The following is a 25,039-nucleotide window of genomic DNA, read 5'->3' on the forward strand; positions in this document are numbered from 1 at the left end:
CTGCGAACACAGTGTAAGTTAGCAAAGAAAACACACATACAAAAAAAAAATAAATAAATAAATAAAAATGAAAACTTATGAAAGACAAAAGCTGGATTTTTTTGTCGTCATATATATATATATATATATATATATATATATATATATATATATATATATATATATATATATATATATATATATATATATATAATGCAAAACAACTACGGGGGGAGTTGAATGATAGCTCAAGGCCTTTCGTGTTGCAGTCAACAGATCATCAGGAGGTTGCAGTATTGCAGAAAAGAGGAGGAGATCAAAGCAAATACGATCAAAGGTATATGTGTGTGGGAATATTATTTTTGTGATGTGTGTTAAGGGTATAGTAACGCAGTTTTGTGATGCATAATACAGGTTGTTAAAATTTTTATTTTCTTAGAATCAAGTTTATTTAACCTTCCTTGAGGATCAAACATTGTGTTTATTAAACTCAGAATTGGCCACCAGTTGAACTTTTTTTTTCTAGTTTACGAGAGATTCTGGCCCTAGGTTGGGTTTATTTCAATATTTTTTTTTATTAAGGCCAATGTGTTGCCTCTAGACCAGTTTACCCCAAGAGGTCACACCACTTTATATTTCTCTCCTTTAAGTTAATTTAGAATTGCAGATAACTTTTGAAAAAAATAATCTCCAGTTGGAGTGGAAGACATTGTCAATTTCTCCACGAGCGGTGGACAATATAAAAAAAATATATGTTGAATAGCAATGACCTAAACTATTAGCCTCGCCTCACCTGATAACAAGAGGAGTGAGACCATTTTTATCAGGCTTAGCATTCACGTCTCTGTTCATTCCTGGGAAGCTTCCCCTGAAATAGAGCGCCCAGGGGTTGTCTACCACGTTGTTGTTGGCTGGTGCACCAATGGGGGTATTTGAGTGTATGTACACATCAGCACAGTTGATGAAGGTTTCTTGTGGTCCCTTGCCCTGAGCCGCTTCACCAGTTGCATTGTCAAAGCCCCAAGTATTTCCTGAAAGATGTAATGAAATGGAAAATCTCGTAGTTTGCAATGTGATAATGTTCAGATTAACACAGGCAAGTATTTCATTAACTTATATTTAAAAAAAGAAAATGCATGAAGTTTAGAAAAATTCCCTTTTGTTTGAAATTAAACATTCTGATTGGTATAGAAAAATGTGAAAACAAAATCATCTATAGGACAAAGAACACCTATTAGAAAGTTTATCTCTCGTGAGAAGCAAAACTACGATATCGCAGAAATATTTACCTTTTCGACAAGTACCACATTGCAAAAAAAAAGTTAAATTAAAAGTTAAGTAGTTGCATGTTAATCAACTTTTCCCTTTGTATTCAAGTAAGAGAGGAAGCTGAGACGTAAGTAACCAGGGTATTTTATTTATGCTCCAAATAAAACACGGTATAATTAAAAAAATCTCAGATGTCAGTAAGTCTGGAAAAGTTTCCCTTTTCAAAGCCATGGAGTAAAGACTAACATAGCTTGTAAAATTTATATTGTATTTTAAAGCAAAATCAGATACGTATGGCAATATGTAAAACATAAAACTGGCATGTAACAGGACATCCATATTCGCAATACACAAAAAGGCAGTGAAAATACATCGTTATTAAATCAAAAAAAAAAAAAAAATCCGTACAACCCACACTCTTCAGCCAAATAAAATTTATCAATTTCTCCATTATTGCGAACTTTGGGATAAACGAACAAAATACGAGGGGTCGGGATTTGATAATACTTTTTTTCACTAAAGATACATAGTGGTATAGAAACTATAAGTGATAAATGAACCAAGCCATATTACCTGCTTGAAACAATTGGCAACAATACAAGCAAAGATATTTTGTTGTTCGACAGCTTATAATAATTCAGGACCGATCGACACTTTGTCAAACTTTTATTTACAATCTCTGGATTTGTTGTGAATTATTCCAGCCAATGTACTGTGACTTATTAGTCATATTCAGTATTATTATTCTCTCTTTAAAGTTTACAATGTTTTTTTGTCATAGTTGAATCTTTTTTAGCCGTGAAATCTTCAATATATTCTCGTCTGTTCGTGGATGTGTCTCCATATTTAACGATTCTTGGGAATATTTTAGTTTTATTTAATTCTTTCGACTATTGGCAGTGATATTTTAGTGATTGGTAAATTCTTAAACCATGCAAATTGTTTAGTCTCTATATCTCACATCCTGGGTCCTACATCTATTTCAAATAACATTAGCTAGTCTTTAGGCCTCTTAGTACGTCGAATAGGCAATTCTGGCAGAAAGGTTATAGCTACTTTATTTGTCATTCTTTCAGAAAATTTTTGTGTTGTCCAATAAAATAATGGGATTTGTAATGTTTTTGACAACGCTATTATTGATTACAGACATGGTAGGCTCTAGAACATTTACTTGTGGGATTCTGTTCAAATCATTCAAATTATGGTTCTAATAAGTTTCTACCCAATTTAAGATGACTCTTTTCCTGTTCTTCAGCCATTCTTTAATATCCATTATTTTGCCTGTATCTCCATACACTTGGAATATCTGGGAAAATCTTCTACACGTGTGGCACTGGAGTGCCTTCATGTGTATTGTTGGACACATTTTATAGAAATGTTAAGTAAATTTGTTAGATAATATTTGCTTCTTATAGATCCATTTCGTGATGTCATGAGGAGACTGTTGACTGTGAACTGGGTGATTACAGCTTCCATTAAATTTCTTGGTAATCTTGGAGATATATGTAAGATGATCGAACAGTGATTTTTTTTTTCTTTTTTTTTTTGCCTTGAAAATTAAAAGAAAGTGTGCAGTTTTACGGTTTTAAAACACTTTTTATAATGCGGCGATTTATTGGAAAGTATTTTAATGGCTTGAATAATTTATTTACTACTTACTACACAACTGTATATTGTACCGGCAGTGTTACACTATATTACAAACAGCAGTAAACTAATCTTCTTAAATAATTGGATTTTATCACTAGTAAGCCAGCGGTGGCATAAAAGCCACCGCTGGCTTGTATGCCACCGCTGAAAGGGACGACTGATGACAAAGATCCGTGTCATATATTCCTTAATGAATAAACCCCCAAAAAACATAAGCTAACCTGCAAAGTAGGTCCATTGAATAACACAGGCGCTGCAGGTGACGCCGTCAGGAAGCTTAACTTTCCAGGTGAACACACCAGCCTTGGGACTGTCTTCTGGAATGATGAACCTGAAGTCTGAAGTGCCTTCCAGGGGCAAGGGATACCTGAACAAGGGAAATATTACATCATAAAGAGAAAAAACATGACAAACATTTATCTGTGTTTATATTACAACTGGAAATGAACTTCCATGGGAAGGTTTACTTCTGAAGGTGACAACTTTTAAGGGAAACAATTAAGATGATTAATCTTAAAAAAACTTCGAGGAAACACCTTGATACCTGTGGAGAACTCTTGATAGAAAGGAATTGGAACTGTCTTCCTCCGGATCAAACATGATTACCTTCCCTGTCCCCCTGTACTGTATGAACTCATATGGTTGAGAGCTTCCCCAAAATAATAATAATAATAATAATAATAATAATCATAATAATAATTATTATTATGATTATGATTATTATTATGATTATTATTATGATTATTATTATGATTATTATTATTATTATTATTATTATTATTATGATTATTATTATTATTATTATTATTATTATTATTATTATTATTATTATAACTGGAAATTTTATTATTCCCATTTTACAGTTATTTTATTTAGGTTATTTTTTATTATTATTAACTACTTATCATTTTATAACTGTAAAGTAGTAGTCAACGAGATATAGCGAAGTTCATCCTGAATACATAAAAATTAACTATTATGTCAGTTGTCTTAGAGAAGAAAGGTTGCCGTAAGGAATGTTTTTCTTATCTTCCAATACCAATTTTTTTGGTTGTTTTTTACGTGACGATTTGCATGTTTCATAATACGATATTTATTTTGTTATAATTATCCTTAGATAAAGTTCCTAAAAGAGTAGCTTCCTGTTACATGATAATTATAATTTGTAAATTCCCGTAGCTACTCGGAGAGATGTCGACAGAAGGGCGTGCCTCAAGGAGGTACAGTGTTACTTATGTTGTGACCCAGGCAGTCACTATTTTACTTGCGTCCATTTAACGATGTAACAATATATTCACTGTCTCTGGCATCAGTGTTAAGAAGACGTAGAATTACCTTACATACTGTGGTCCGGAGTTCAAATCTCCGGTGCGTCTGGATAACATTAGGACGTGTTTCCTTAAGACACCTGCTGTCCATGTTCACCCATCAGTATAAAATGGGTACTTGGTGTGGGTCGCATCCTGGGATAAAACTGACCTAATTTGCCCGAAATGCTCTGCATAACAAGCTGCTTTCTATATAGTAGTATGTCATTGGTGTTAGCTAGGCCTGTATATTTTGTACATGTACTTGTAGAAATAAAGATATACTATTATTATTATTACTACTATTATTATTATTATTATTATTATTATTATTATTATTATTATTATTATTATTATTATAAGTGAGCCAGGGAGAGGGAGTGTCTACAAGCGTCAGACATCAAGAAAGAGGGTAATTTCCCTACTCCCCTACAGCAGAAACACTGTTTAAGCTTCAAGTTGTTCTATTCCTTACAATGCCCCTCTGTTGGGGAATCTGGGAATCAACAGGTTGTTAGGTAAGACACATATGTAACAGTTAGGTATCTTTATTTCGAAACGTTTCGCCTACACAGTAGGCTTCTTCAGTCGAGTACAGAAAAGTTGATAGAAGCAGAAGATACTTGAAGACGATGTAATCAGTCCATCACCCTTAAAGTTTTGAGGTGGTCAGTCCCTCAGTCTGGAGAAGAGCATTGTTCCGTTGACTGAAACAATATGAAGTTGAAGTGACAGGATGGAGCCTTTATATAGTGCCAGGAGGTGAGACGTAGGTTGCTTTGGGAGGGGAGGTCCCTCTCAAACCCAGCCGTTCTCACTAGTAGAGGTCGAAGTTGATGGTCTGTACCAAGATACCCTTGTGTTGTCTTACCTAACAATCTGTCGGTATTTTATACCATTTTAATGTTCAATCAACAGGTTGTAGAACATCATACATCTATAATGGTAGTTGTATTCTAGGCATTAAACAATTTATTAAACAGGTCATTAAACAATTCAGTATTATATTATCCATTCTGTGTAACAATATAATGCAACCCCCCCCCCAGCCTGCCCGTTCTTCCATAATTCTCTTACACAGTTCACACTTAATTGCTCTAATTGATATTTGCCTATTCCTTATCACGCCTATAACGGTGATCTTTTGTTTTAATTTAGAGGCCCCAAGTGGAGTTAATATTCCTCCAGGAAGGAAGAATTTGCTGATTAGTTGAGTGATATTGTGTGAAGAGCAAATGTATATTGTACACTAGGTTTATACCCTTGGTTTATACACTAGGCTTATACACAGCGTTTATACAGTAGGGCTATACACTAGTTTATATATTGCATTTATTCATTATGTTTATACAATAGTTGTCATCTGAATATTACTAGATAATGCTCTGTTCAGAGAGAAATATAGTCCATGTATAGAGAATGTTCTGTACTTAATGACTTTCTTCAGTAATTGTGGTGGAATTTGATTCCACCAGTTTCTCTACCATTCCACTGGGGGTGAGTGCTTAATCCCAGTATCATAATGACCGTTAGCACCCCTCACTTGGGATAATGTGGAGGCTGCCTGAACGACTCTCCCTCTCTAGAGAGGCCGTGAGAAACATCACGTTCCTTTACATATCTAAGTCGTCAGTGACTTGATAAAGCTGTGAGATCTTGACCACTCTGGTCTAGGACCTCGAAAGTCACAATGACTGACACTCTCACGTCTCTAGAGCACTCGAAGGGTGTTCATTTTTTTTCCGTCTCTGGTAATTTAGGGCTGACGCCAGGCATACGATCCGAAAAGTCAGGGGCGGGATTTCAGTCTCCGTTCGACCAGAGAGCTTGTAAGTGTTCAAGACGCCTGGCGAGGATGGTCCATGACGCTGAGATTACCCTTTAAATGTAATAGTGCGTCAGTGCCTAGTTTGCCGGATCATCGCATGGAGAAGACCCGGACCAGGGCCCGTCCTGGTGTACCTGTTGCTCCTAGTTAAGGTCGGCGGTGTTAGAGTATTGAAGGCTCATATCTAAGTGATTCTGTGGACCTTTGGACTTACACCGGATTCACACTCGAGAGTAGTGAAAGAGACCTTGTGACCTTATTCGTGCATGGTCTTGCCTGACTTTTTTAGAACCGCCACTGGCTGGTCAATTTTACAACCTTGTACAGCATAGATTGCAATCTATAAGCTCGTTCAAGCTAGGTAGGAAATAGTAGGTAGAGTGGCATGGGTTCCAGTTATTAGAAATCAGTCACAGAGTTAGTCTTGGAGCAAACGCGAGGCCTGCGCTTCACTTTAGACAGCGTACTGGATATTACAGCCTGGATAATGAACCAGGTGTCAGGTGTCATCGGATACATCAGATTGGTAAGTAACCAGTATGCTTAGCTGTAATACAGCCCTGTTGATGGGAAGAGTTCATATGTTTTAGAACTGGATAGCTGGGGTCTAAGTGAACTCGACTGACATGTGATTAATTAGTGTCAATTAAAGTAGAAATCCCTAATTATTTAAAACAATAATAATAAAAATGAATAATAATGCCAAACTCTTCCAATATTCTGTATGTCATTTAATTTGGGTTTCAAATTATTTTCCATGAAGGTGAAACGTCTCTTAATTCCCTATATAGTTGTTAATGTAACTCACTGGTCGAAACATTCCTGGGTGATGGCGGTAGAGGGATCATTGTGTGGACACAGCCGCACCTCCATACGTCCTTTGTGGTTTGTAGTCAACTCAACTTCTATGTTGATTACCTGCAACACATAGCTTTGTTAGGATGGCACAAACACACAAAATTAGGGAAGTACACACATGTGAATGACATGACAGAAGGGATAGATTCATAAATGTCCATATTTGCAGATGATATGAAGCTAATGAGAATTCAAGTGGATGAGGATCAGGTAGGACAACAAAGGGATCTAGACAGTGTGCAAGCCTGGTCCAACAACTGACTCCTGGAGTTTAACCCCGCCAAATGCAAAGTTATGAAGATCGGGGAAGGGCAAAGAAGACCGCAGACAGAGTATAGGCTAGGTGGCCAAAGACTGCAAACCTCACTCAAGGAAAAGGATGTTGGAGTGAGTATAACACCGAGCACATCCCCTGAGGCGCACATCAACCAAATAAAAGCAGCAACATATCGGCGCCTGGCAAACCTAAGAATAGCGTTTCGACGCCTGTACACCGTGTATGTCAGGCCCATACTAGAGTTTGCAGCACCAGTACGGAACCCACACCTGCAACCCCTCTACACATATGCTGCTATGTATGATAATCTATGTAACTGTATTTGTGTATACCTGAATAAACTATCTTACTTACTAACCTGGTCGAGCATGTCAAAAAATTAGATAAAGTACAAAGGTTTGAAACAATACTAGTCCCGGAGCTAAGGGATATGTCCTACGAGGAGAGGTTAAAAGAAATCAACCTGACAACACTGGAGGACAGGAGAGCTCGGGAGGACATGATAACGAAATATAAAACACTGAGAGGAATTGACAGGGTGGATAGGGTCAGTATGTTTCAGAGATGGGACACAGCAACAAGGAGACACAACTTAAAGTTGAAAACTCAGATGAGTCACAGGGATGTTAGGAAATATTTCTTCAGCTATAGAGTTGTCAGGAAGTGGAACAATCTGTAGAGTGATGTAGTGGAAGTAGGATTCATGCATAGTTTTAAGAAGAGGCACGATAAAGCTCATGGAGCAGGGAGAGAGTGGACCTAGTAGCGACCAGCGATGAGGCAGAACCAGGAGCTGTTACTCGAGCCCTGCAACCACAAATAGGTGAGTGCAAATGTATGAGTACACACACACAAACACAATCTTACCTGGCCAGACACGTAGTTCTTGGTATTGATACCATTACCGAAGATACCACGGTTCTCATGCGACCTGGGTGTCTTCTCCTGGTAGTTGTCGCCACATACACCACACCTGCCTCCGTTCTTATTGTAATGAACTGTGGTGGAGATTGTGAATTAGTTGTACTTATAATGCTGTCATTAGATAGTATTTAATTACACTTATAATGCTGTCATTAGATGGTATTTAATTACACTTATAATGCTGTCATTAGATAGTATTAATTACACTTATAATGCTGTCATTAGATCGTATTTAATTACACTTATAATGCTGTCATTAGATGGTATTTAATTACACTTATAATGCTGTCATTAGATGGTATTTAATTACACTTATAATGCTGTCATTTAATACTGTAACACAAATGTCTTCAACATCCACGTGACTCACAGGAACCATTGTAAATTATATTGTTTTAAAATCTTTGCGAAATTTCTTTTAATAATACATTAGAAACAGAGAGAATGAATTTGAGTTTGTGTGTGAACTCACCTATATGTGGTTTCAGGGGGTTGAATTTCAGCTCCTAGCCCCGCCTCTCTCCTGGCTGTGTGAGTCTTATCATACTAAAAAGCTATGGATTCTGCCTTTTCCATTTCGCTGTCTAGGTCTTTAAACTTTGTGATCACTAAAGCTAAAGAAGAATTTCCTAACATCTATGTGCCTCATCCGTGTCTTAACTTCCGGCTCTGCCCTTGTGTACCTGAGCTCCGTTTCCAACACACTCGCCCTTTCCACTCCGTCAATTCCTCTAAGTATTTCGTACGTCGTAGCTAAGTCACCTCTATTCCTTTCTGTCCTTTGGTATTGTCAAGTTTAACTCCTCTGATTTCTCATCATAACACGGCCTCTAGGTTTTTTTTTTCAGTCCTTTGCACTTTTTGTAGCTTCTTGAAGTATTTTATCAGATGTGGGTTCCATATTATCACTGCTTACTTCAAGCCATGCCTTATATATGCTCTCTACCTGGGGGTCGTTCCTGGGGTCAACGCCCCCGCGGCCCAGTCATTCACCAGGCCTCCCTGTGGATCAGGGCCTGATCAACCAGGCTGTTACTGTTGGCCGCACGCATCCAGCGCATTCATAAATTTGTCAGGTTCGCGTTTGTTTCCTTCCTTATAAGCATTCTTTGATCCATTACATTTAGTGTTTTCCCTGTTATTCTTGAATAATTCTCTATTTTTACCCCAGCCTCTTGAGGTACTGTATAGAACGCCTTACAGAGCAAAAAATGAACAGTCGGCTCAGCCCTCTCTCTCTCCTGCCTGTCTTTCGATAGCAGATTTCCGAGATAAGATTTCCCATCTCTAAAACCAAGTTGGTTGATGCTGATGAATCCACTCCTTGGTAGGTGTTCCACTGTTCTTTAGATAATGTTAACCGTAACCTTTATATTGTGTATATCAGTGCCACTGGCCTCTGATGTGTGTGTGTGTGTGTGTGTTTGAAGATATTTCCACATATATAGGCCGATGCCTCACACACACACATATTCACAACTAGTTTCGTTTTAAAGAGTATTGTTGTGTTAAGGTGAGTGCCAGACCAACACGCTAGCATCATCATTTACTAACACTTGTGGACTAGTGGAAACAGATACAATATCACATATGTTTCGTCTGTACTTCAGGATATGAAGCGCTTTTACATTTTTCCTTCGCGTAAAGAGCTGACGTTGTGTTACAACCGGTGAACGAATGACGGACAACAAAATACTGGCGCACCTGCCCGAAATTTGTTTGTTGTTTGCTAATAGTATAAATCTTGTTGAGACTGAAATTTACCAGATTTCATAAAGATTATTTTGGTGAATGGCTTTTAAATGGATATAAAAAGTACAAATCCGTGTCATCACTCACTTCTGCAATTCTTTGTCCTTTATTGTGTAGTTTTCATGTTTTTTAATTTATGTATCAGCATCATTAATAGTCTGGTGAACCACGAGACAGGATGTGTATCTTCAGTTTAGTGAACATTTGTCGTGTTTGATATATTACTATGAGAATCTGCCTTTGTTATAGTTATGGCTACAGTTTCTAGAACTGCAACTTCAACAGAGACATGCTTCGAAGGTGATGACTTCACTCTTGAGTTTCAAATGTCAATGTTTCTGGAAAGCCTCCAAAAGACTACTAATTCTCTATTGTCATAATGCTTGCCGACATAATTTGTGAAGATTTTTAGGACATGCTGGTTCATTGTAGGTTGAGGCCACACTACTGTAGTACAAAGAGAGCGACACTGTCAGCCACAATATACTGGTAGTCTTTTGAATCTGCTTTCCCAATGTCCTCATGTGTCGAGTTAAGAGTGATGTCTGGCACAGACCATAACATGACAATACTCTCTAAAATGAAACTGATTGTGAAAATGTGTGTGTGAGGCATCGGTCTATCTATGTGCAAACATCTGAACCTCAATGAGGAAAGGGGACAAACTCATGGATGATATAACTGACCAGAATAAGAGATAATTAGGTTCAACCAGAAGGAAAGAAAATCACTCGCTCAGTCTTACTGACTTACCGACGTAGCCTCCACAATAGAGTTCGTTGTCGTTGTAGTTCACGGGGTTCGGGTATCCGAACCTCCACATGGAGTTTCTGGCCGGAGGATCCATCAGACGCCCGTGGCCATACACGCCCACCTATGGTAAAACATTACTAGATGAATACATGCGTTGACTCATGCCACCAGCTGTATAAATATGTTCATGCAAGGCAACAGCTGTATAAGGTATTAGCATACAGGACCACTTGTACTAATATGTTAACACACAGGACCACTTGTACTGATGTGTTAACACACAGGACCACTTGTACTGATGTGTTAACACACAGGACCACTTGTACTGATGTGTTAACACACAGGACCACTTGTACTGATGTTAACACACAGGACCACTTGTGCTGATGTGTTAACACACAGGACCACTTGTGTTGATGTGTTAACACAAAGGACCACCTGTACTGGTGTGTTAACACACAGGACCACTTGTACTGATGTGTTAACACACAGGACCACCTGTACTGGTGTGTTAACACACAGGACCACCTGTACTGGTGTTAACACACAGGATCACCTGTACTGGTGTGTTAACACACAGGACCACTTGTGTTGATGTGTTAACACACAGGACCACCTGTACTGGTGTGTTAGTGCTTCTGTCTTTTCATGGATCAGCTTCTTGTGGGAATGAAAAAGCAGAGAAATGCATATACCAGACTGAATGGCCGATTCAGTTTCCATGTAGACAGATCACTGTCGCAGGTCAGTGAATTGGTTGTTGTATATGCAGCAGATCTTGCAACAGCAATCGCAAATGAATTCCACTTGTTCCCCATTTATATACAGAGAAAAGAAAACAGTTGCAAATATGCTCAAAGCCTAAATATATAACACTGTGACCAGGATCTTTCCGAATGTTTACATTGCTCCAAGGTTGTGTTTAGACATCTTGAAAATGAGCTAGTCATTAACACTTGTGTAATATTCTCCAAATAAGATACATTCGAAGACCCATAACTGAAATAAGAGATTCACAAACTAGACATCAACGTAAACTAAACAATTACTACATAAAACTGCAAAAACTGACGAGATCCTTTAACCACGTGAGGTCATTATATGAGTATAGTCGTACCCACTACGAAAGAAAATTGGATATTGGCGGTACTTACCACAAGAGCAGCGAGGCACAGCAAGGCTGTGGAGCGGACGTGAATCTTCATCCTAGTAGGGAAGAAAATGTTTTAATTTCAGTCGATATATATATATATATATATATATATATATATATATATATATATATATATATATATATATATATATATATATATATATATATATATATATATATATATATGCAATAAGATCACAGTAAACAGGTGATTTCAGAATATGCAAAACAACCACTCTGAAAGAATAGAGAAATTCCAAGCGCTTTCGTGACTACTCACATTATGCTTGATAATGTGAGTAGTCACGAAAGCGCTTGGAATTTCTCTATTCTTTCAGAGTGGTTGTTTTGCATATATATATATATATATATATATATATATATATATATATATATATATATATATATATATATATATATATATATGTATATGTATAATTATATATATACGTATATGTATAATTATATATATACGTATATGTATAATTATATATATACGTATATGTATAATTATATATATACGTATATGTATAATTATATATATACGTATATGTATAATTATATATATATATATATATATATGTATAATTATATATATATGTATATGTATAATTATATATATATGTATATGTATATATATATATGTATATGTATAATTTTATATATATATGTATATATATATATATATATATATATATATATATATATACATTTTTTTTAACAAGTCGACCGTCTCCCACCGAGGCAGGGTGACCCAAAAAAGAAAGAAAATCCCCAAAAAGAAAATACTTTCATCATCATTCAACACTTTCACCTCACTCACACATAATCACTGTTTTTGCAGAGGTGCTCAGAACACAATAGCTTATAAACATATACATATAAAGATACCGAATCTTATTTCGTGAGAAACCCGTCGTGTAGCTGTGTTCCTGGCCGTGTAACAACAGCAATACTGATAATCCCATATCAGCTCTATAAATATTGGAACGTTAAGCAGTCGCCAAAGGCATCAATGATACCCTTTTATTGAGATTATCCTGACACGAACACACATACAAATTTTATTCCATTTAATTAATTAATAGGTTAGTCGAGGTTAAGTTAGAGTTTCGTTTGTGTTGTCTTAGGTTACATACACCTGTACATATTTATATTTAACTAGAGATAAGAAATTACGATATGACTGAAAAACGCCTGCCAACGAAATGGCAGAGTAACCAAAAAGCCTTAAAATCTACACGGCATTCAATGGTGAAGCAAGAACGAATTGCTTCACGAGAAACCTCAGTGGTACAAGGTACTGGGTACTATACCTAACCCTTTATAAATTATTCTTTTGCATTCCTGTGAAATCTTCATTAAGTCTTAGTCCATTTGTGTGGAATGTATTGTAATAACCAACACAGTGTAACATCCACCCAACACTTAACACACTGTAATACCCAACACTGCAACACTCGTACTGCAACACAACTAGCCGCTGAAACAGCCAGACTTAACTGGCTAATGGAGCAGGAAGTTTAGGAAGGTTAAGGGTTTAATCTGGAATTTCTCTTTGACGTCGCAACACAGAAACTTGTTCACTCTGACTAGGGTAGTGTGTCACTATGTTAGTGCTTGCCGGAGCAGTAACTTGCCGGAGCAGTAACTTGCAGGAGCAGTAAATTGCAGGAGCGGTAACTTGGAGGTGTAGCAAAATGGAGGGGTAGTAACATGGAGAGGTAGTAATTTGGAGGGGTAGTAACATGAAGTTGTAACTTGGAAGGGGTAGTAACTTGGAGAGGTAGCAACTTGGAGGGGTGGTACTTGGAGGGGTAGTAACTTGGAGAGGCAATAACTTGAAGGAATAGTAGCTTGGAGAGGTAGTAACTTGGAGAGGTAGTAACTTGTAGAGGTAGTAACATGGAAGGGGTTGTAACTTGGAGAAGTAGCAACTTGGAGAGGTAGTAACTTGGAATGGGTATTAACTTGGACGGGTAGTAACTTGGAGAGGCAGTAACTTGGAGAGGTAGTAACTTGGAGGGGTAGTAACTTGGAGAGGTAGTAACTTGGAGGGGTAGTAACTTGGAGAGGTAGTAACTTGGAGAGGTAGTAATTTGGAGGGGTAGTAACTTGGAGGGGTAGTAACTTGGAGAGGTAGTAATTTGGAGGGGTAGTAACTTGGAAGGGGTAGTAATTGGAGAGGTAGTAAATAAACTGACTAGAGGTAGTAGCTAGACTGACTAGACTACGCCTCTATATTTCTCCTGCTAGACTGACTAGACTACGCCTCTATATTTCTCCTGCTAGACTGACTAGACTACGCCTCTATATTTCTCCTGCTAGACTGACTAGACTACGCTCTATATTTCTCTATACTTTCTCCTGCTAGACTGACTAGACTGCGCCTCTATATTTCTCCTGCTAGACTGACTAGACTGCTCCTCTATATTTCTCCTGCTAGACTGACTAGACTGCTCCTCTATATTTCTCCTGCTAGACTGACTAGACTGCTCCTCTATATTTCTCCTGCTAGACTGACTAGACTGCTCCTCTATATTTCTCCTGCTAGACTGACTAGACTGCTCCTCTATATTTCTCCTGCTAGACTGACTAGACTGCTCCTCTATATTTCTCCTGCTAGACTGACTAGACTGCTCCTCTATATTTCTCCTGCTAGACTGACTAGACTGCTCCTCTATATTTCTCCTGCTAGACTGACTAGACTGCTCCTCTATATTTCTCCTGCTAGACTGACTAGACTGCTCCTCTATATTTCTCCTGCTAGACTGACTAGACTACGCCTCTATATTTCTCCTGCTAGACTGACTAGACTGCTCTTCTATATTTCTCCTGCTAGACTGACTAGTCTACGTCCCTATTTCTCCTGCTAGACTGACTAGACTACGCCTCTATATTTCCCCTGCTAGACTGACTAGACTACGCCTCTATATTTCTCCTGCAAGACTGACTAGACTGCGTCTCTATTTCTCCTGCTAGACTGACTAGACTGCTCCTCTATATTTCTCCTGCCAGACTGACTAGACTGCTCCTCTATATTTCTCCTGCTAGACTGACTAGACTACGTCTCTATTTCTCCTGCTAGACTGACTAGACTACACCTCTATATTTCTCCTGCTAGGCTGACTAGACTACACCTCTATATTTCTCCTGCTAGACTGACTAGACTACGCCTCTATATTTCTCCTGCTAGACTGACTAGACTACGTCTCTATTTCTCCTGCCAGACTGACTAGACTACGCCTGTATATTTCTCTGTTAGACTGACTAGACTACCCCTCTATATTTCTCCTGCTAGACTGACTAGACTACGTCTCTATTTCTCCTGCTAGACTGACTAGACTACGCCTCTATATTTCTCCTGCTAGACTGACTAGACTACGTCTCTATTTCTCCTGCTAGACTGACTAGACTACGTCTTTATTTCTCCTGCTAGACTGACTAGACTACGCCTCTATATTTCTCCTGCTAGACTGACTAGACTACGCCTCTATATTTCTCCTGTCAGACTGACTAGACTACGCCTCTATATTTCTCCTGCCAGACTGACTAGACTACGCCTCTATATTTCTCCTGTCAGACTGACTAGACTACGCCTCTATATTTCTCCTGCTAGACTGACTAGACTACGCCTCTATATTTCTCCTGCTAGACTGACTAGACTACACCTCTATATTTCTCCTGCTAGACTGACTAGACTGCGTCTTTATTTCTCCTGCTAGACTGACTAGACTGCTCCTCTATATTTCTCCTGCCAGACTGACTAGACTGCTCCTCTATATTTCTCCTGCTAGACTGACTAGACTACGTCTCTATTTCTCCTGCTAGACTGACTAGACTACACCTCTATATTTCTCCTGCTAGGCTGACTAGACTACACCTCTATATTTCTCCTGCTAGACTGACTAGACTACGCCTCTATATTTCTCCTGCTAGACTGACTAGACTACGTCTCTATTTCTCCTGCCAGACTGACTAGACTACGCCTGTATATTTCTCTGTTAGACTGACTAGACTACGCCTCTATATTTCTCCTGCTAGACTGACTAGACTACGTCTCTATTTCTCCTGCTAGACTGACTAGACTACGCCTCTATATTTCTCCTGCTAGACTGACTAGACTACGTCTCTATTTCTCCTGCTAGACTGACTAGACTACGTCTTTATTTCTCCTGCTAGACTGACTAGACTACGCCTCTATATTTCTCCTGCTAGACTGACTAGACTACGCCTCTATATTTCTCCTGTCAGACTGACTAGACTACGCCTCTATATTTCTCCTGCCAGACTGACTAGACTACGCCTCTATATTTCTCCTGTCAGACTGACTAGACTACGCCTCTATATTTCTCCTGCTAGACTGACTAGACTACGCCTCTATATTTCTCCTGCTAGACTGACTAGACTACACCTCTATATTTCTCCTGCTAGACTGACTAGACTACGTCTCTATTTCTCCTGCTAGACTGACTAGACTACGCTCCTCTATATTTCTCCTGCAAGACTGACTAGACTGCTCCTCTATATTTCTCCTGCTAGACTGACTAGACTACGTCTCTATTTCTCCTGCTAGACTGACTAGACTACACCTCTATATTTCTCCTGCTAGGCTGACTAGACTACACCTCTATATATCTCCTGCTAGACTGACTAGACTACGCCTCTATATTTCTCCTGCTAGACTGACTAGACTACGTCTCTATTTCTCCTGCCAGACTGACTAGACTACGCCTGTATATTTCTCTGTTAGACTGACTAGACTACGCCTCTATATTTCTCCTGCTAGACTGACTAGACTACGTCTCTATTTCTCCTGCTAGACTGACTAGACTACGCCTCTATATTTCTCCTGCTAGACTGACTAGACTACGTCTCTATTTCTCCTGCTAGACTGACTAGACTACGTCTTTATTTCTCCTGCTAGACTGACTAGACTACGCCTCTATATTTCTCCTGCTAGACTGACTAGACTACGCCTCTATATTTCTCCTGTCAGACTGACTAGACTACGCCTCTATATTTCTCCTGCCAGACTGACTAGACTACGCCTCTATATTTCTCCTGTCAGACTGACTAGACTACGCCTCTATATTTCTCCTGCTAGACTGACTAGACTACGCCTCTATATTTCTCCTGCTAGACTGACTAGACTACACCTCTATATTTCTCCTGCTATGCTGACTAGACTACGCCTCTATATTTCTCCTGCTAGACTGACTAGACTACGCCTATATATTTTTTCTGCATCACAAATTTATACCAACTTTATCCCAGAATCCGCTTTTATCACCTTTCCCAACGTTCTCTGTCCCTGAGCCGCCTAACCCACTCGCCTAACCCACCCGAACCCATTCTCCATTCCAGCCACACCTTCCCAGGTATTGGTTGAACACTGGTGTGAGTAACCTGCCGGTCCAGTGCAGGGTAAATAACGTGCGGTGGGAGTCATGACCTCTACCAACCAGTCTGACTACTCCACTCCATGTCTAAAAATAACTTTTAATTTTTTTCTTACTTTACAGTCATCTGTCACTCAGTGTCCTATATAAAACATGTTATAATTCATTGATAATATATTTAACGACACAAGCATTCAAGGATATTTGTATATAGTAATTTTTAGAGGTAATTAAATGTATGTAACTGAGTGGTGTGCATCTGTCAGAATAATCCTAGTCGGCCAAATATGATGCTCAACTTACTTAAAAAATACATTTTCTAGGTAAGAAAGTTATCTTCTCGTACACTGATATACTCACATGAATGACCACTGTATGAAATGTTTCATTTTCAGTATTTTGTAACAGATTTTACATGTAATAATGCCGAGATGTTCAGACATTTTCAAGGTATGGAAGTAATCACAATAAAACTCGTGACTGCAAATATCTAAAACTATCACAGTGTAAATATGAAAAAAAAAACGAGAGCTCTGTCATGTACTTACATATCCTCAGAAAATATGTGAGTTTTATTTCCTATTTTCGCTGAGTTATTTTTTACATGTTCAAGGTACAAATTTCAAGTTGTATAAATTAATTGCAACCTTAAATGACACTCGTGCAGTCGATAAGCTTTATACCAAAATATCTTCCTCATATATCTTGCCACTGGATAAATTTCCACTACCAGTCCCTTGTTATACATTCCACGCTAATCTGTTTTCCCTCAATATACGACGATATTGGTTTAAAATAATTTAGCTCCTAATTCAAACAAGATTTTATTTACCATGGTATGTAAACAAATACCTGAAGAATGTTAGCCTATCAGCCTGTTATCCTAAAGTTACCTTAATGCAGATTTTTAATGCATTTGATTAAGACAATCTTGTACTTGTGTAATTCAAGCTAATTAGGTTAGGATAAGTTAGGATAGCTTAGGTTAGGTTACATTAAGTTTGGTTAGGTAGGTCCTCATAATGTCACTGTATATTTTTACGTTTTTTTTTTTTTAGCTAATTTATCAATAGGTGTTATTTAGATTAGGTTAAGTCAGACATTACTTAGCCAATTACAGAATCCAGTAATACCAATAAATCCTCTCTCTCAATCCCAAACATCATTAAACTGTTGTAAGGACAGTCAAATGGCAGACTAATGAAGGAACTTTAAACAGTAAAACTCTGACATAGTTGTCTGCCTCTCTCAGTGGATGCCCGTTTTTTATTCTTTTCTATTCGCTTTTATTTTATATTTGATTTTTTCTGTTGTTGTATTATAATTGGCTATTTTTTATGGAAAGAGGACAGTCTAACTTAACCTAACCTAACTTAACAAAACAAACTTAACCTACATGTTGGCTAACCTAACCAAATCTAACCTACCTGTAGCCTAGCCTAACCTACCTGTAACCTAACCTAAGCTAACCTAATCAAGAAATTTGTTGCAAACCGTGAGAAATCCACATAAGTGCTTATGGGAGTTAATAGAAAGGACTGCGAAAGAAAACAGCAGAAATTGTCATATTACGTCTCCCAGCGAACTAATACATCAGCAGCACCGCCACTCTAATACACCAGCATGACCCGAACCTCAGGTCCCAACGGTGTAGTGAACCTCACTGAAGGCTCAGCGGTTCCAGATGACAAGGGTACAGCAGCTGGAGCTCATCATAATAGATAATCCAGGGGATGGAGACTCCCTGTTCTATACGGCAGTCTGAGTGGCAATCCAACAAACTCTAACCCATGTTTTAGAACCGAAATTATGTGTGTGTGTTTCATGCCAGGAGTGGCCGGAGGAAGACGGGATAGGGAGAATCTTTTTTTTTACTATTCTTTCCTTAATTATCTGATAAACGTAGATAGTCCACCATAGCCTCAGTGCGGATTGAAATTTTTCTGCTATGGCCTTCCCATGTACTACTGCTACTACTATTACTACTACCATCATTAGGTGTTGTTTAGATGAACACCTGCTCTGCTTACACCTTCCAGTATTGGTGGAGTATATTCGGCGACGACCAACTCTGTGACCATATCGACAAGTTCAGCTGTAGTCCATAAGTTTCTCTGTATGATACGGCATAAATTGTTGGCAGCACTGAGAACTAAACAAGCCCTACTCTCTCCCTTCCCCTCCCCCATTACATCCCTCGACAACCCCTACTCTCCCTTCCCATCCCTCCTTCCATCAACAAGTACCACTCTCTCTACCCCTTCCCTTCCTCCCTTACTTCCCTAGACAAGCCCTACTCTCTCCCTTTCCCCCTTCTCTCGACAAGACCTACTCTCTCCCTTACTCCCCTCAACAAGCCCTACTCTCCCTTCCCTTTTCCCCCATATTTCCCTCGACAAGGGTCACTCTCTCCCTTCCCCTCCCCTTTACTTCCCTCTTCGATCCGTTGAATTATTCCCGCAATTCCTTGGTTCATTCGCCTCTTTCTTCCTACATTCCAGCTTGGCCACTTTTTATATATTCAAATGGCCCTCTCTCCTTGCCTTATCTCCCTTTTTCTTTATTGAAAGTGTTGAAGCAGCTAGAAGCTAAGAGTGGACATCTTTCCTCAGCTCTTTTAAAGTCCAGTATTATTTAAAGTATACTATCCCCTACAGCAGTAGGCTAACACTCAGGTGCCTATTTATTATTATGAAAACAGTGGCATTCCTTCCTTATACTCACACAACATTTTTCATTTTCCTCCGAGCTTCACTACCTCTCTCCACCTCACATCTGGACACCAGCTGGGGAAGATGCCCCTCCTTCCTCCTCGCTATACTAATCTTTCAACCCACCTATCTTGTTAAGAAGCATAGGAGACTAAAGTTGGCGTGTCCCCAACTCACAGCTGACGGTGTTCCTTGTGTGTGGGGCGTGTTAGAGAGGAGAGCTGAAATAGGTACCGCATATTGGGCGGCTAGCCGCCCTGCTCACTCTGTTGGTAGGATAGGATTAGGAAAAGTTGTTTAAGATTAAGCAGACAAAGTAGAGAGACGGAGTACCAGTGCACGCCAGATATACCGTAGCATCCTCGGGAAGTGTAACCACAGCAAGGCGGAGCAAGAACTTGCCCACCTCATTACTGGTCGTTCACCTTGTTCCTCAAGTACCTCCACAACCTCTCCTTCCCCACTACCATCTTCTTGTCTGACAGTCTACAACCTCTCCTCGTCACACTACCACCTTGTTGCCTGACAGTCTATAACCTCTCCTTCTCTCACGGCTAGTTAGACTCCACAACCTCGCTGTCAGTTTGTTTCAGTCTATTCAAGTTCTATGATCGGATGACGAGAATTAGACAGGAAAAGTGTTAGTAGACAGACTGCATGTTAACACGTCCAAAAGGCCGTAATTTCCGCGACTAATTCGCAAACCTAAAAAAATTATATATTAGAAAGGTAATTCATTGGATATAGCATTAACTGACGAAATGCAGACCACTAAGTCCGGCTAGTAAATTAACGGTCACTGCTGCCCTGGGGGCGACAGCTGCTCTAACCTTGTGTTACTAGACACCTCTGATTTGTTGCCCCCTGTTATAGAGCCGGCACCACTGATGGGATCATCTCAAGTCATACAACAGTACCTGGTGATTTTTTCCTGACTTAGAAAACGACAGCAATAATGGAAACACCAGGACTGGAAAAAGAAAGTAGTGGAGATCCTCAATGATGTTTTGGTATTGACATCAACGAAATCAAGTCAGTTGACCAAAAGAAATCGCTGGCCCACAGATAATTCCAACTTCACCCTGTTCCCTATTTGTATGTCTCATAATAAGAAAAAGACTTTAAAATGAGCTGATGCAGGTAACAGCTACCTTCATCAACCTTGGCCTAACCTTGTAAAATCCTGTGTAAAGAGAGAGAGAGAGAGATGTTTAACAGAAGCTAACATTGGTGATGTTTACACTAGGGTCACTCTGCTGTCTGGTACCTCCAGTGTTTTACCAGAGTAACTTCTGTGACCTGCCAATCCCTCCTTCCCACTGTACCTGAGAGGCGATGGATCAGTGTGAGATGACTAACCAGTGGGAGAGATGAACCAGTGTGAGATGATCCAGTGTGAGAGATTAGGAACTACATGTATGTCTGAGTATACTTTCTGAACACTCTGTAGCTTACAATTTTTTTTTTTTTGAGTGGGGAGGGGGGGGGGAGAAAGAAACATATCATGTGATGGCCGGTTAAGACAGACTCATCCACTCAAGAGTCTGTATTGACGTGAGAGTGCTTGGGAAAAATAGATAGCAGAGGAATTGCAAGTCTACAACGAAACTATCTGTTGAGAAGAACTGTTCACTTCTATCTAGTTTAAGGAGTAACATGTATTATTTATGTGTGTGTGTGGGGGGCGGGGACGTAGGTGAGAGGTTTGTAGGTGCTGGGAGAATTCAAGTTGTCTGGATGACTGAGTTGAATTTTCACCATTTTACTGCAAGAATATATACATTCCAAAACACACACACACACACACACACACACACACACACACACACACACACACACACACACACACACACACACACACACACACACACACACACACACACATACACACATACACACACACATATATACACACACACACACACACACACACACACACACACACACACACACACACACACACACACACACACACACACACACACACACACACACACACACACACACACACACACACGTACTCATATACAACAGGCCTAGTGTCTAATCGACATGTGCCTAGGACAAAATGGTAACTAACTAACACACAATTGGAAGTTGAAGACTCAGATGAATCAAAGGGATGTTAGGAAGTATTTCTTCAGTCATAGAGTAGTCAGGCCATGGAATAGCCTAGAAAGTGATGTGGTGGAGGCAGGAACCATACATAGTTTTAAGGCGAGGTATGATAGAGCTCATGGGGCAGGGAGAGAGAGGACCTAGTAGCAATCAGCGAAGAGGCGGGGCCAGGAGCTGTGAATCGACCCCTGCAACCACAAATAGGTGAGTACAAATAGGTGAGTACACACACACAAACAAACACACGTACACAACACTGACTGTACACTACGTAAAAATACAGTACAAGTGGTAGGAAATAAAAGAAAAGAGTATAAATGTTGACAACTCACTGTTGTACACTACCTGGAAGAGAGAGAGAGAGAGTAATATAACAAGAGAAATTAAAGGCTGCATGAATTACTAAGTCAACTCTTACCAAAAGGCGGCCATGGTACAGCAAAAAAAAAATACCTTTGTAACAGAGAAATTTTTATACAGCCTATTTAACTTGGTATGGTAAACATATGGTTAACCAACGTCAACACAAACTCCACCTGGTATTTACTACAATAAGAATAAATCACCAAGTTAAATCTTATAACACTTGATAAAAACAATCATGGTATGATGGAAATACTGCGTATCATTATTTGTCTTTAAAAAGAAAATATGTATTTTCAATACTTTACATAACCTATAATATGAAGAATGAGATACTTATGCAACATATGGGAATCTTCATTGACTAAACATTTCTCCACTTCTTGGTTTTTTCTAAACGATTTATCACAACCTACAATATTAAAATACCTGAGATTGAGAGATATATATAACATATTAACTGAGAGACTACGAACACTCCGGAAATAATTCACGGAAAATGCAGATTAAGAAAATATTAAATACCGGTGGTCGGACAGCCTGTGAAGCTGGAAACAAAGAATGTTTTCCTGCGAAGAAATATTGGAGTTGGTCAGGACTTTCTTTTTAATTATTAATAGAAAGTAGATCAGGAAAGAACCGGAGGCGATGACTGCGCTTACTGTGATTGTAAAAAATTTTTGATAAAGTTATTTTTAAAAGGTTCACCTGGAATTTTCCATGAAGTAAGAATATATATATATATATATATATATATATATATATATATATATATATATATATATATATATATATATATATATATATGTATGTATGTATTTATGTATGTATGTATAGAATCTCTAGTAGTTTAAATTCTGATGATGATACTGCCAAGAATAAACGCTTAAATATCGACACCTGTAAATCGAGACCAAAGAACCAATACCAAGAAATTGTCCCCAGAGAATCTACACCCGTGAATGAACGCTCGTATATCATCTCCCGTGAATCAACGCTCGTGTATCATCTCCCGTGAATCAACGCTCGTGTATCATCTCCCGTGAATCAACGCTCGTGTATCATCTCCCGTGAGTCAACACTCGTGTATCATCTCCCGTGAATCAACGCTCGTGTATCATCTCCCGTGAGTCAACACTCGTGTATCATCTCCCGTGAATCAACGCTCGTGTATCATCTCTCGTGAATCAACGCTCGTGTATCATCTCTCGTGAATCAACGCTCGTGTATCATCACCCGTGAGTCAACACTCGTGTATCATCTCTCGTGAATCAACTCTCGTGTATCATCTCCCGTGAGTCAACTCTCGTGTATCATCTCTCGTGAATCAACACTCGTGTATCATCTCCCGTGAGTCAACGCTCGTGTATCATCTCTCGTGAATCAACGCTCGTGTATCATCTCCCGTGAGTCAACACTCGTGTATCATCTCTCGTGAATCAACACTCGTGTATCATCTCCCGTGAATCAACGCTCGTGTATCATCTCTCGTGAATCAACGCTCGTGTATCATCACCCGTGAGTCAACACTCGTGTATCATCTCTCGTGAATCAACGCTCGTGTATCATCTCCCGTGAATCAACGCTCGTGTATCATCTCCCGTGAGTCAACGCTCGTGTATCATCTCTCGTGAATCAACGCTCGTGTATCATCACCCGTGAGTCAACACTCGTGTATCATCTCCCGTGAATCAACGCTCGTGTATCATCTCCCGTGAGTCAACGCTCGTGTATCATCTCTCGTGAATCAACGCTCGTGTATCATCTCCCGTGAGTCAACACTCGTGTATCATCTCCCGTGAATCAACACTCGTGTATCATCTCCCGTGAATCAACGCTCGTGTATCATCTCCCGTGAGTCAACACTCGTGTATCATCTCTCGTGAATCAACGCTCGTGTATCATCACCCGTGAGTCAACACTCGTGTATCATCTCTCGTGAATCAACGCTCGTGTATCATCTCTCGTGAGTCAACACTCGTGTATCATCTCCCGTGAATCAACACTCGTGTATCATCTCCCGTGAATCAACGCTCGTGTATCATCTCCCGTGAATCAACGCTCGTGTATCATCTCCCGTGAGTCAACACTCGTGTATCATCTCCCGTGAATCAACACTCGTGTATCATCTCCCGTGAGTCAACGCTCGTGTATCATCTCCCGTGAATCAACGCTCGTGTATCATCTCCCGTGAATCAACGCTCGTGTATCATCTCTCGTGAATCAACGCTCGTGTATCATCACCCGTGAATCAACACTCGTGTATCATCTCCCGTGAGTCAACGCTCGTGTATCATCTCCCGTGAATCAACGCTCGTGTATCATCTCCCGTGAATCAACGCTCGTGTATCATCTCCCGTGAATCAACGCTCGTGTATCATCTCCCGTGAATCAACGCTCGTGTATCATCTCCCGTGAATCAACGCTTGTGTATCATCTCCCGTGAATCAAAGCTCGTGTATCATCTCCCGTGAATCAACGCTCGTGTATCATCTCCCGTGAATCAACGTTCGTGTATCATCTCCCGTGAATCAACGTTCGTGTATCATCTCCCGTGAATCAACGTTCGTGTATCATCTCCCGTGAATCAACGTTCGTGTATCATCTCCCGTGAATCAACACTCGTGTATCATCTCCCGTGAGTCAACGCTCGTGTATCATCACCCGTGAGTCAACGCTCGTGTATCATCTCCCG

At 39.5% G+C, this 25,039-nt stretch overlaps 1 protein-coding gene across 1 annotated transcript in view; it reads right to left on the minus strand.

Annotated features, from left to right (window-relative positions):
* Positions 1 to 25,039, minus strand: part of LOC128699121 (uncharacterized) — a 50,636-nt gene that overhangs the window by 9,557 nt on the left and 16,040 nt on the right. The window contains exons 2-7 of the mRNA XM_053791646.2: positions 11,752 to 11,803; positions 10,598 to 10,718; positions 8,036 to 8,166; positions 6,842 to 6,951; positions 3,120 to 3,265; positions 773 to 1,010 (exon numbers count right to left, since the gene is read on the minus strand). Coding sequence (XP_053647621.2) covers positions 773 to 1,010; positions 3,120 to 3,265; positions 6,842 to 6,951; positions 8,036 to 8,166; positions 10,598 to 10,718; positions 11,752 to 11,802 — 797 coding nt within the window. The 5' untranslated portion in view covers position 11,803. The remainder of the gene's footprint in view (positions 1 to 772; positions 1,011 to 3,119; positions 3,266 to 6,841; positions 6,952 to 8,035; positions 8,167 to 10,597; positions 10,719 to 11,751; positions 11,804 to 25,039) is intronic.

The sequence above is a fragment of the Cherax quadricarinatus genome, chromosome 54 (genome assembly GCF_038502225.1).
Source record: "Cherax quadricarinatus isolate ZL_2023a chromosome 54, ASM3850222v1, whole genome shotgun sequence".
Lineage (NCBI taxonomy): Eukaryota > Metazoa > Arthropoda > Malacostraca > Decapoda > Parastacidae > Cherax > Cherax quadricarinatus.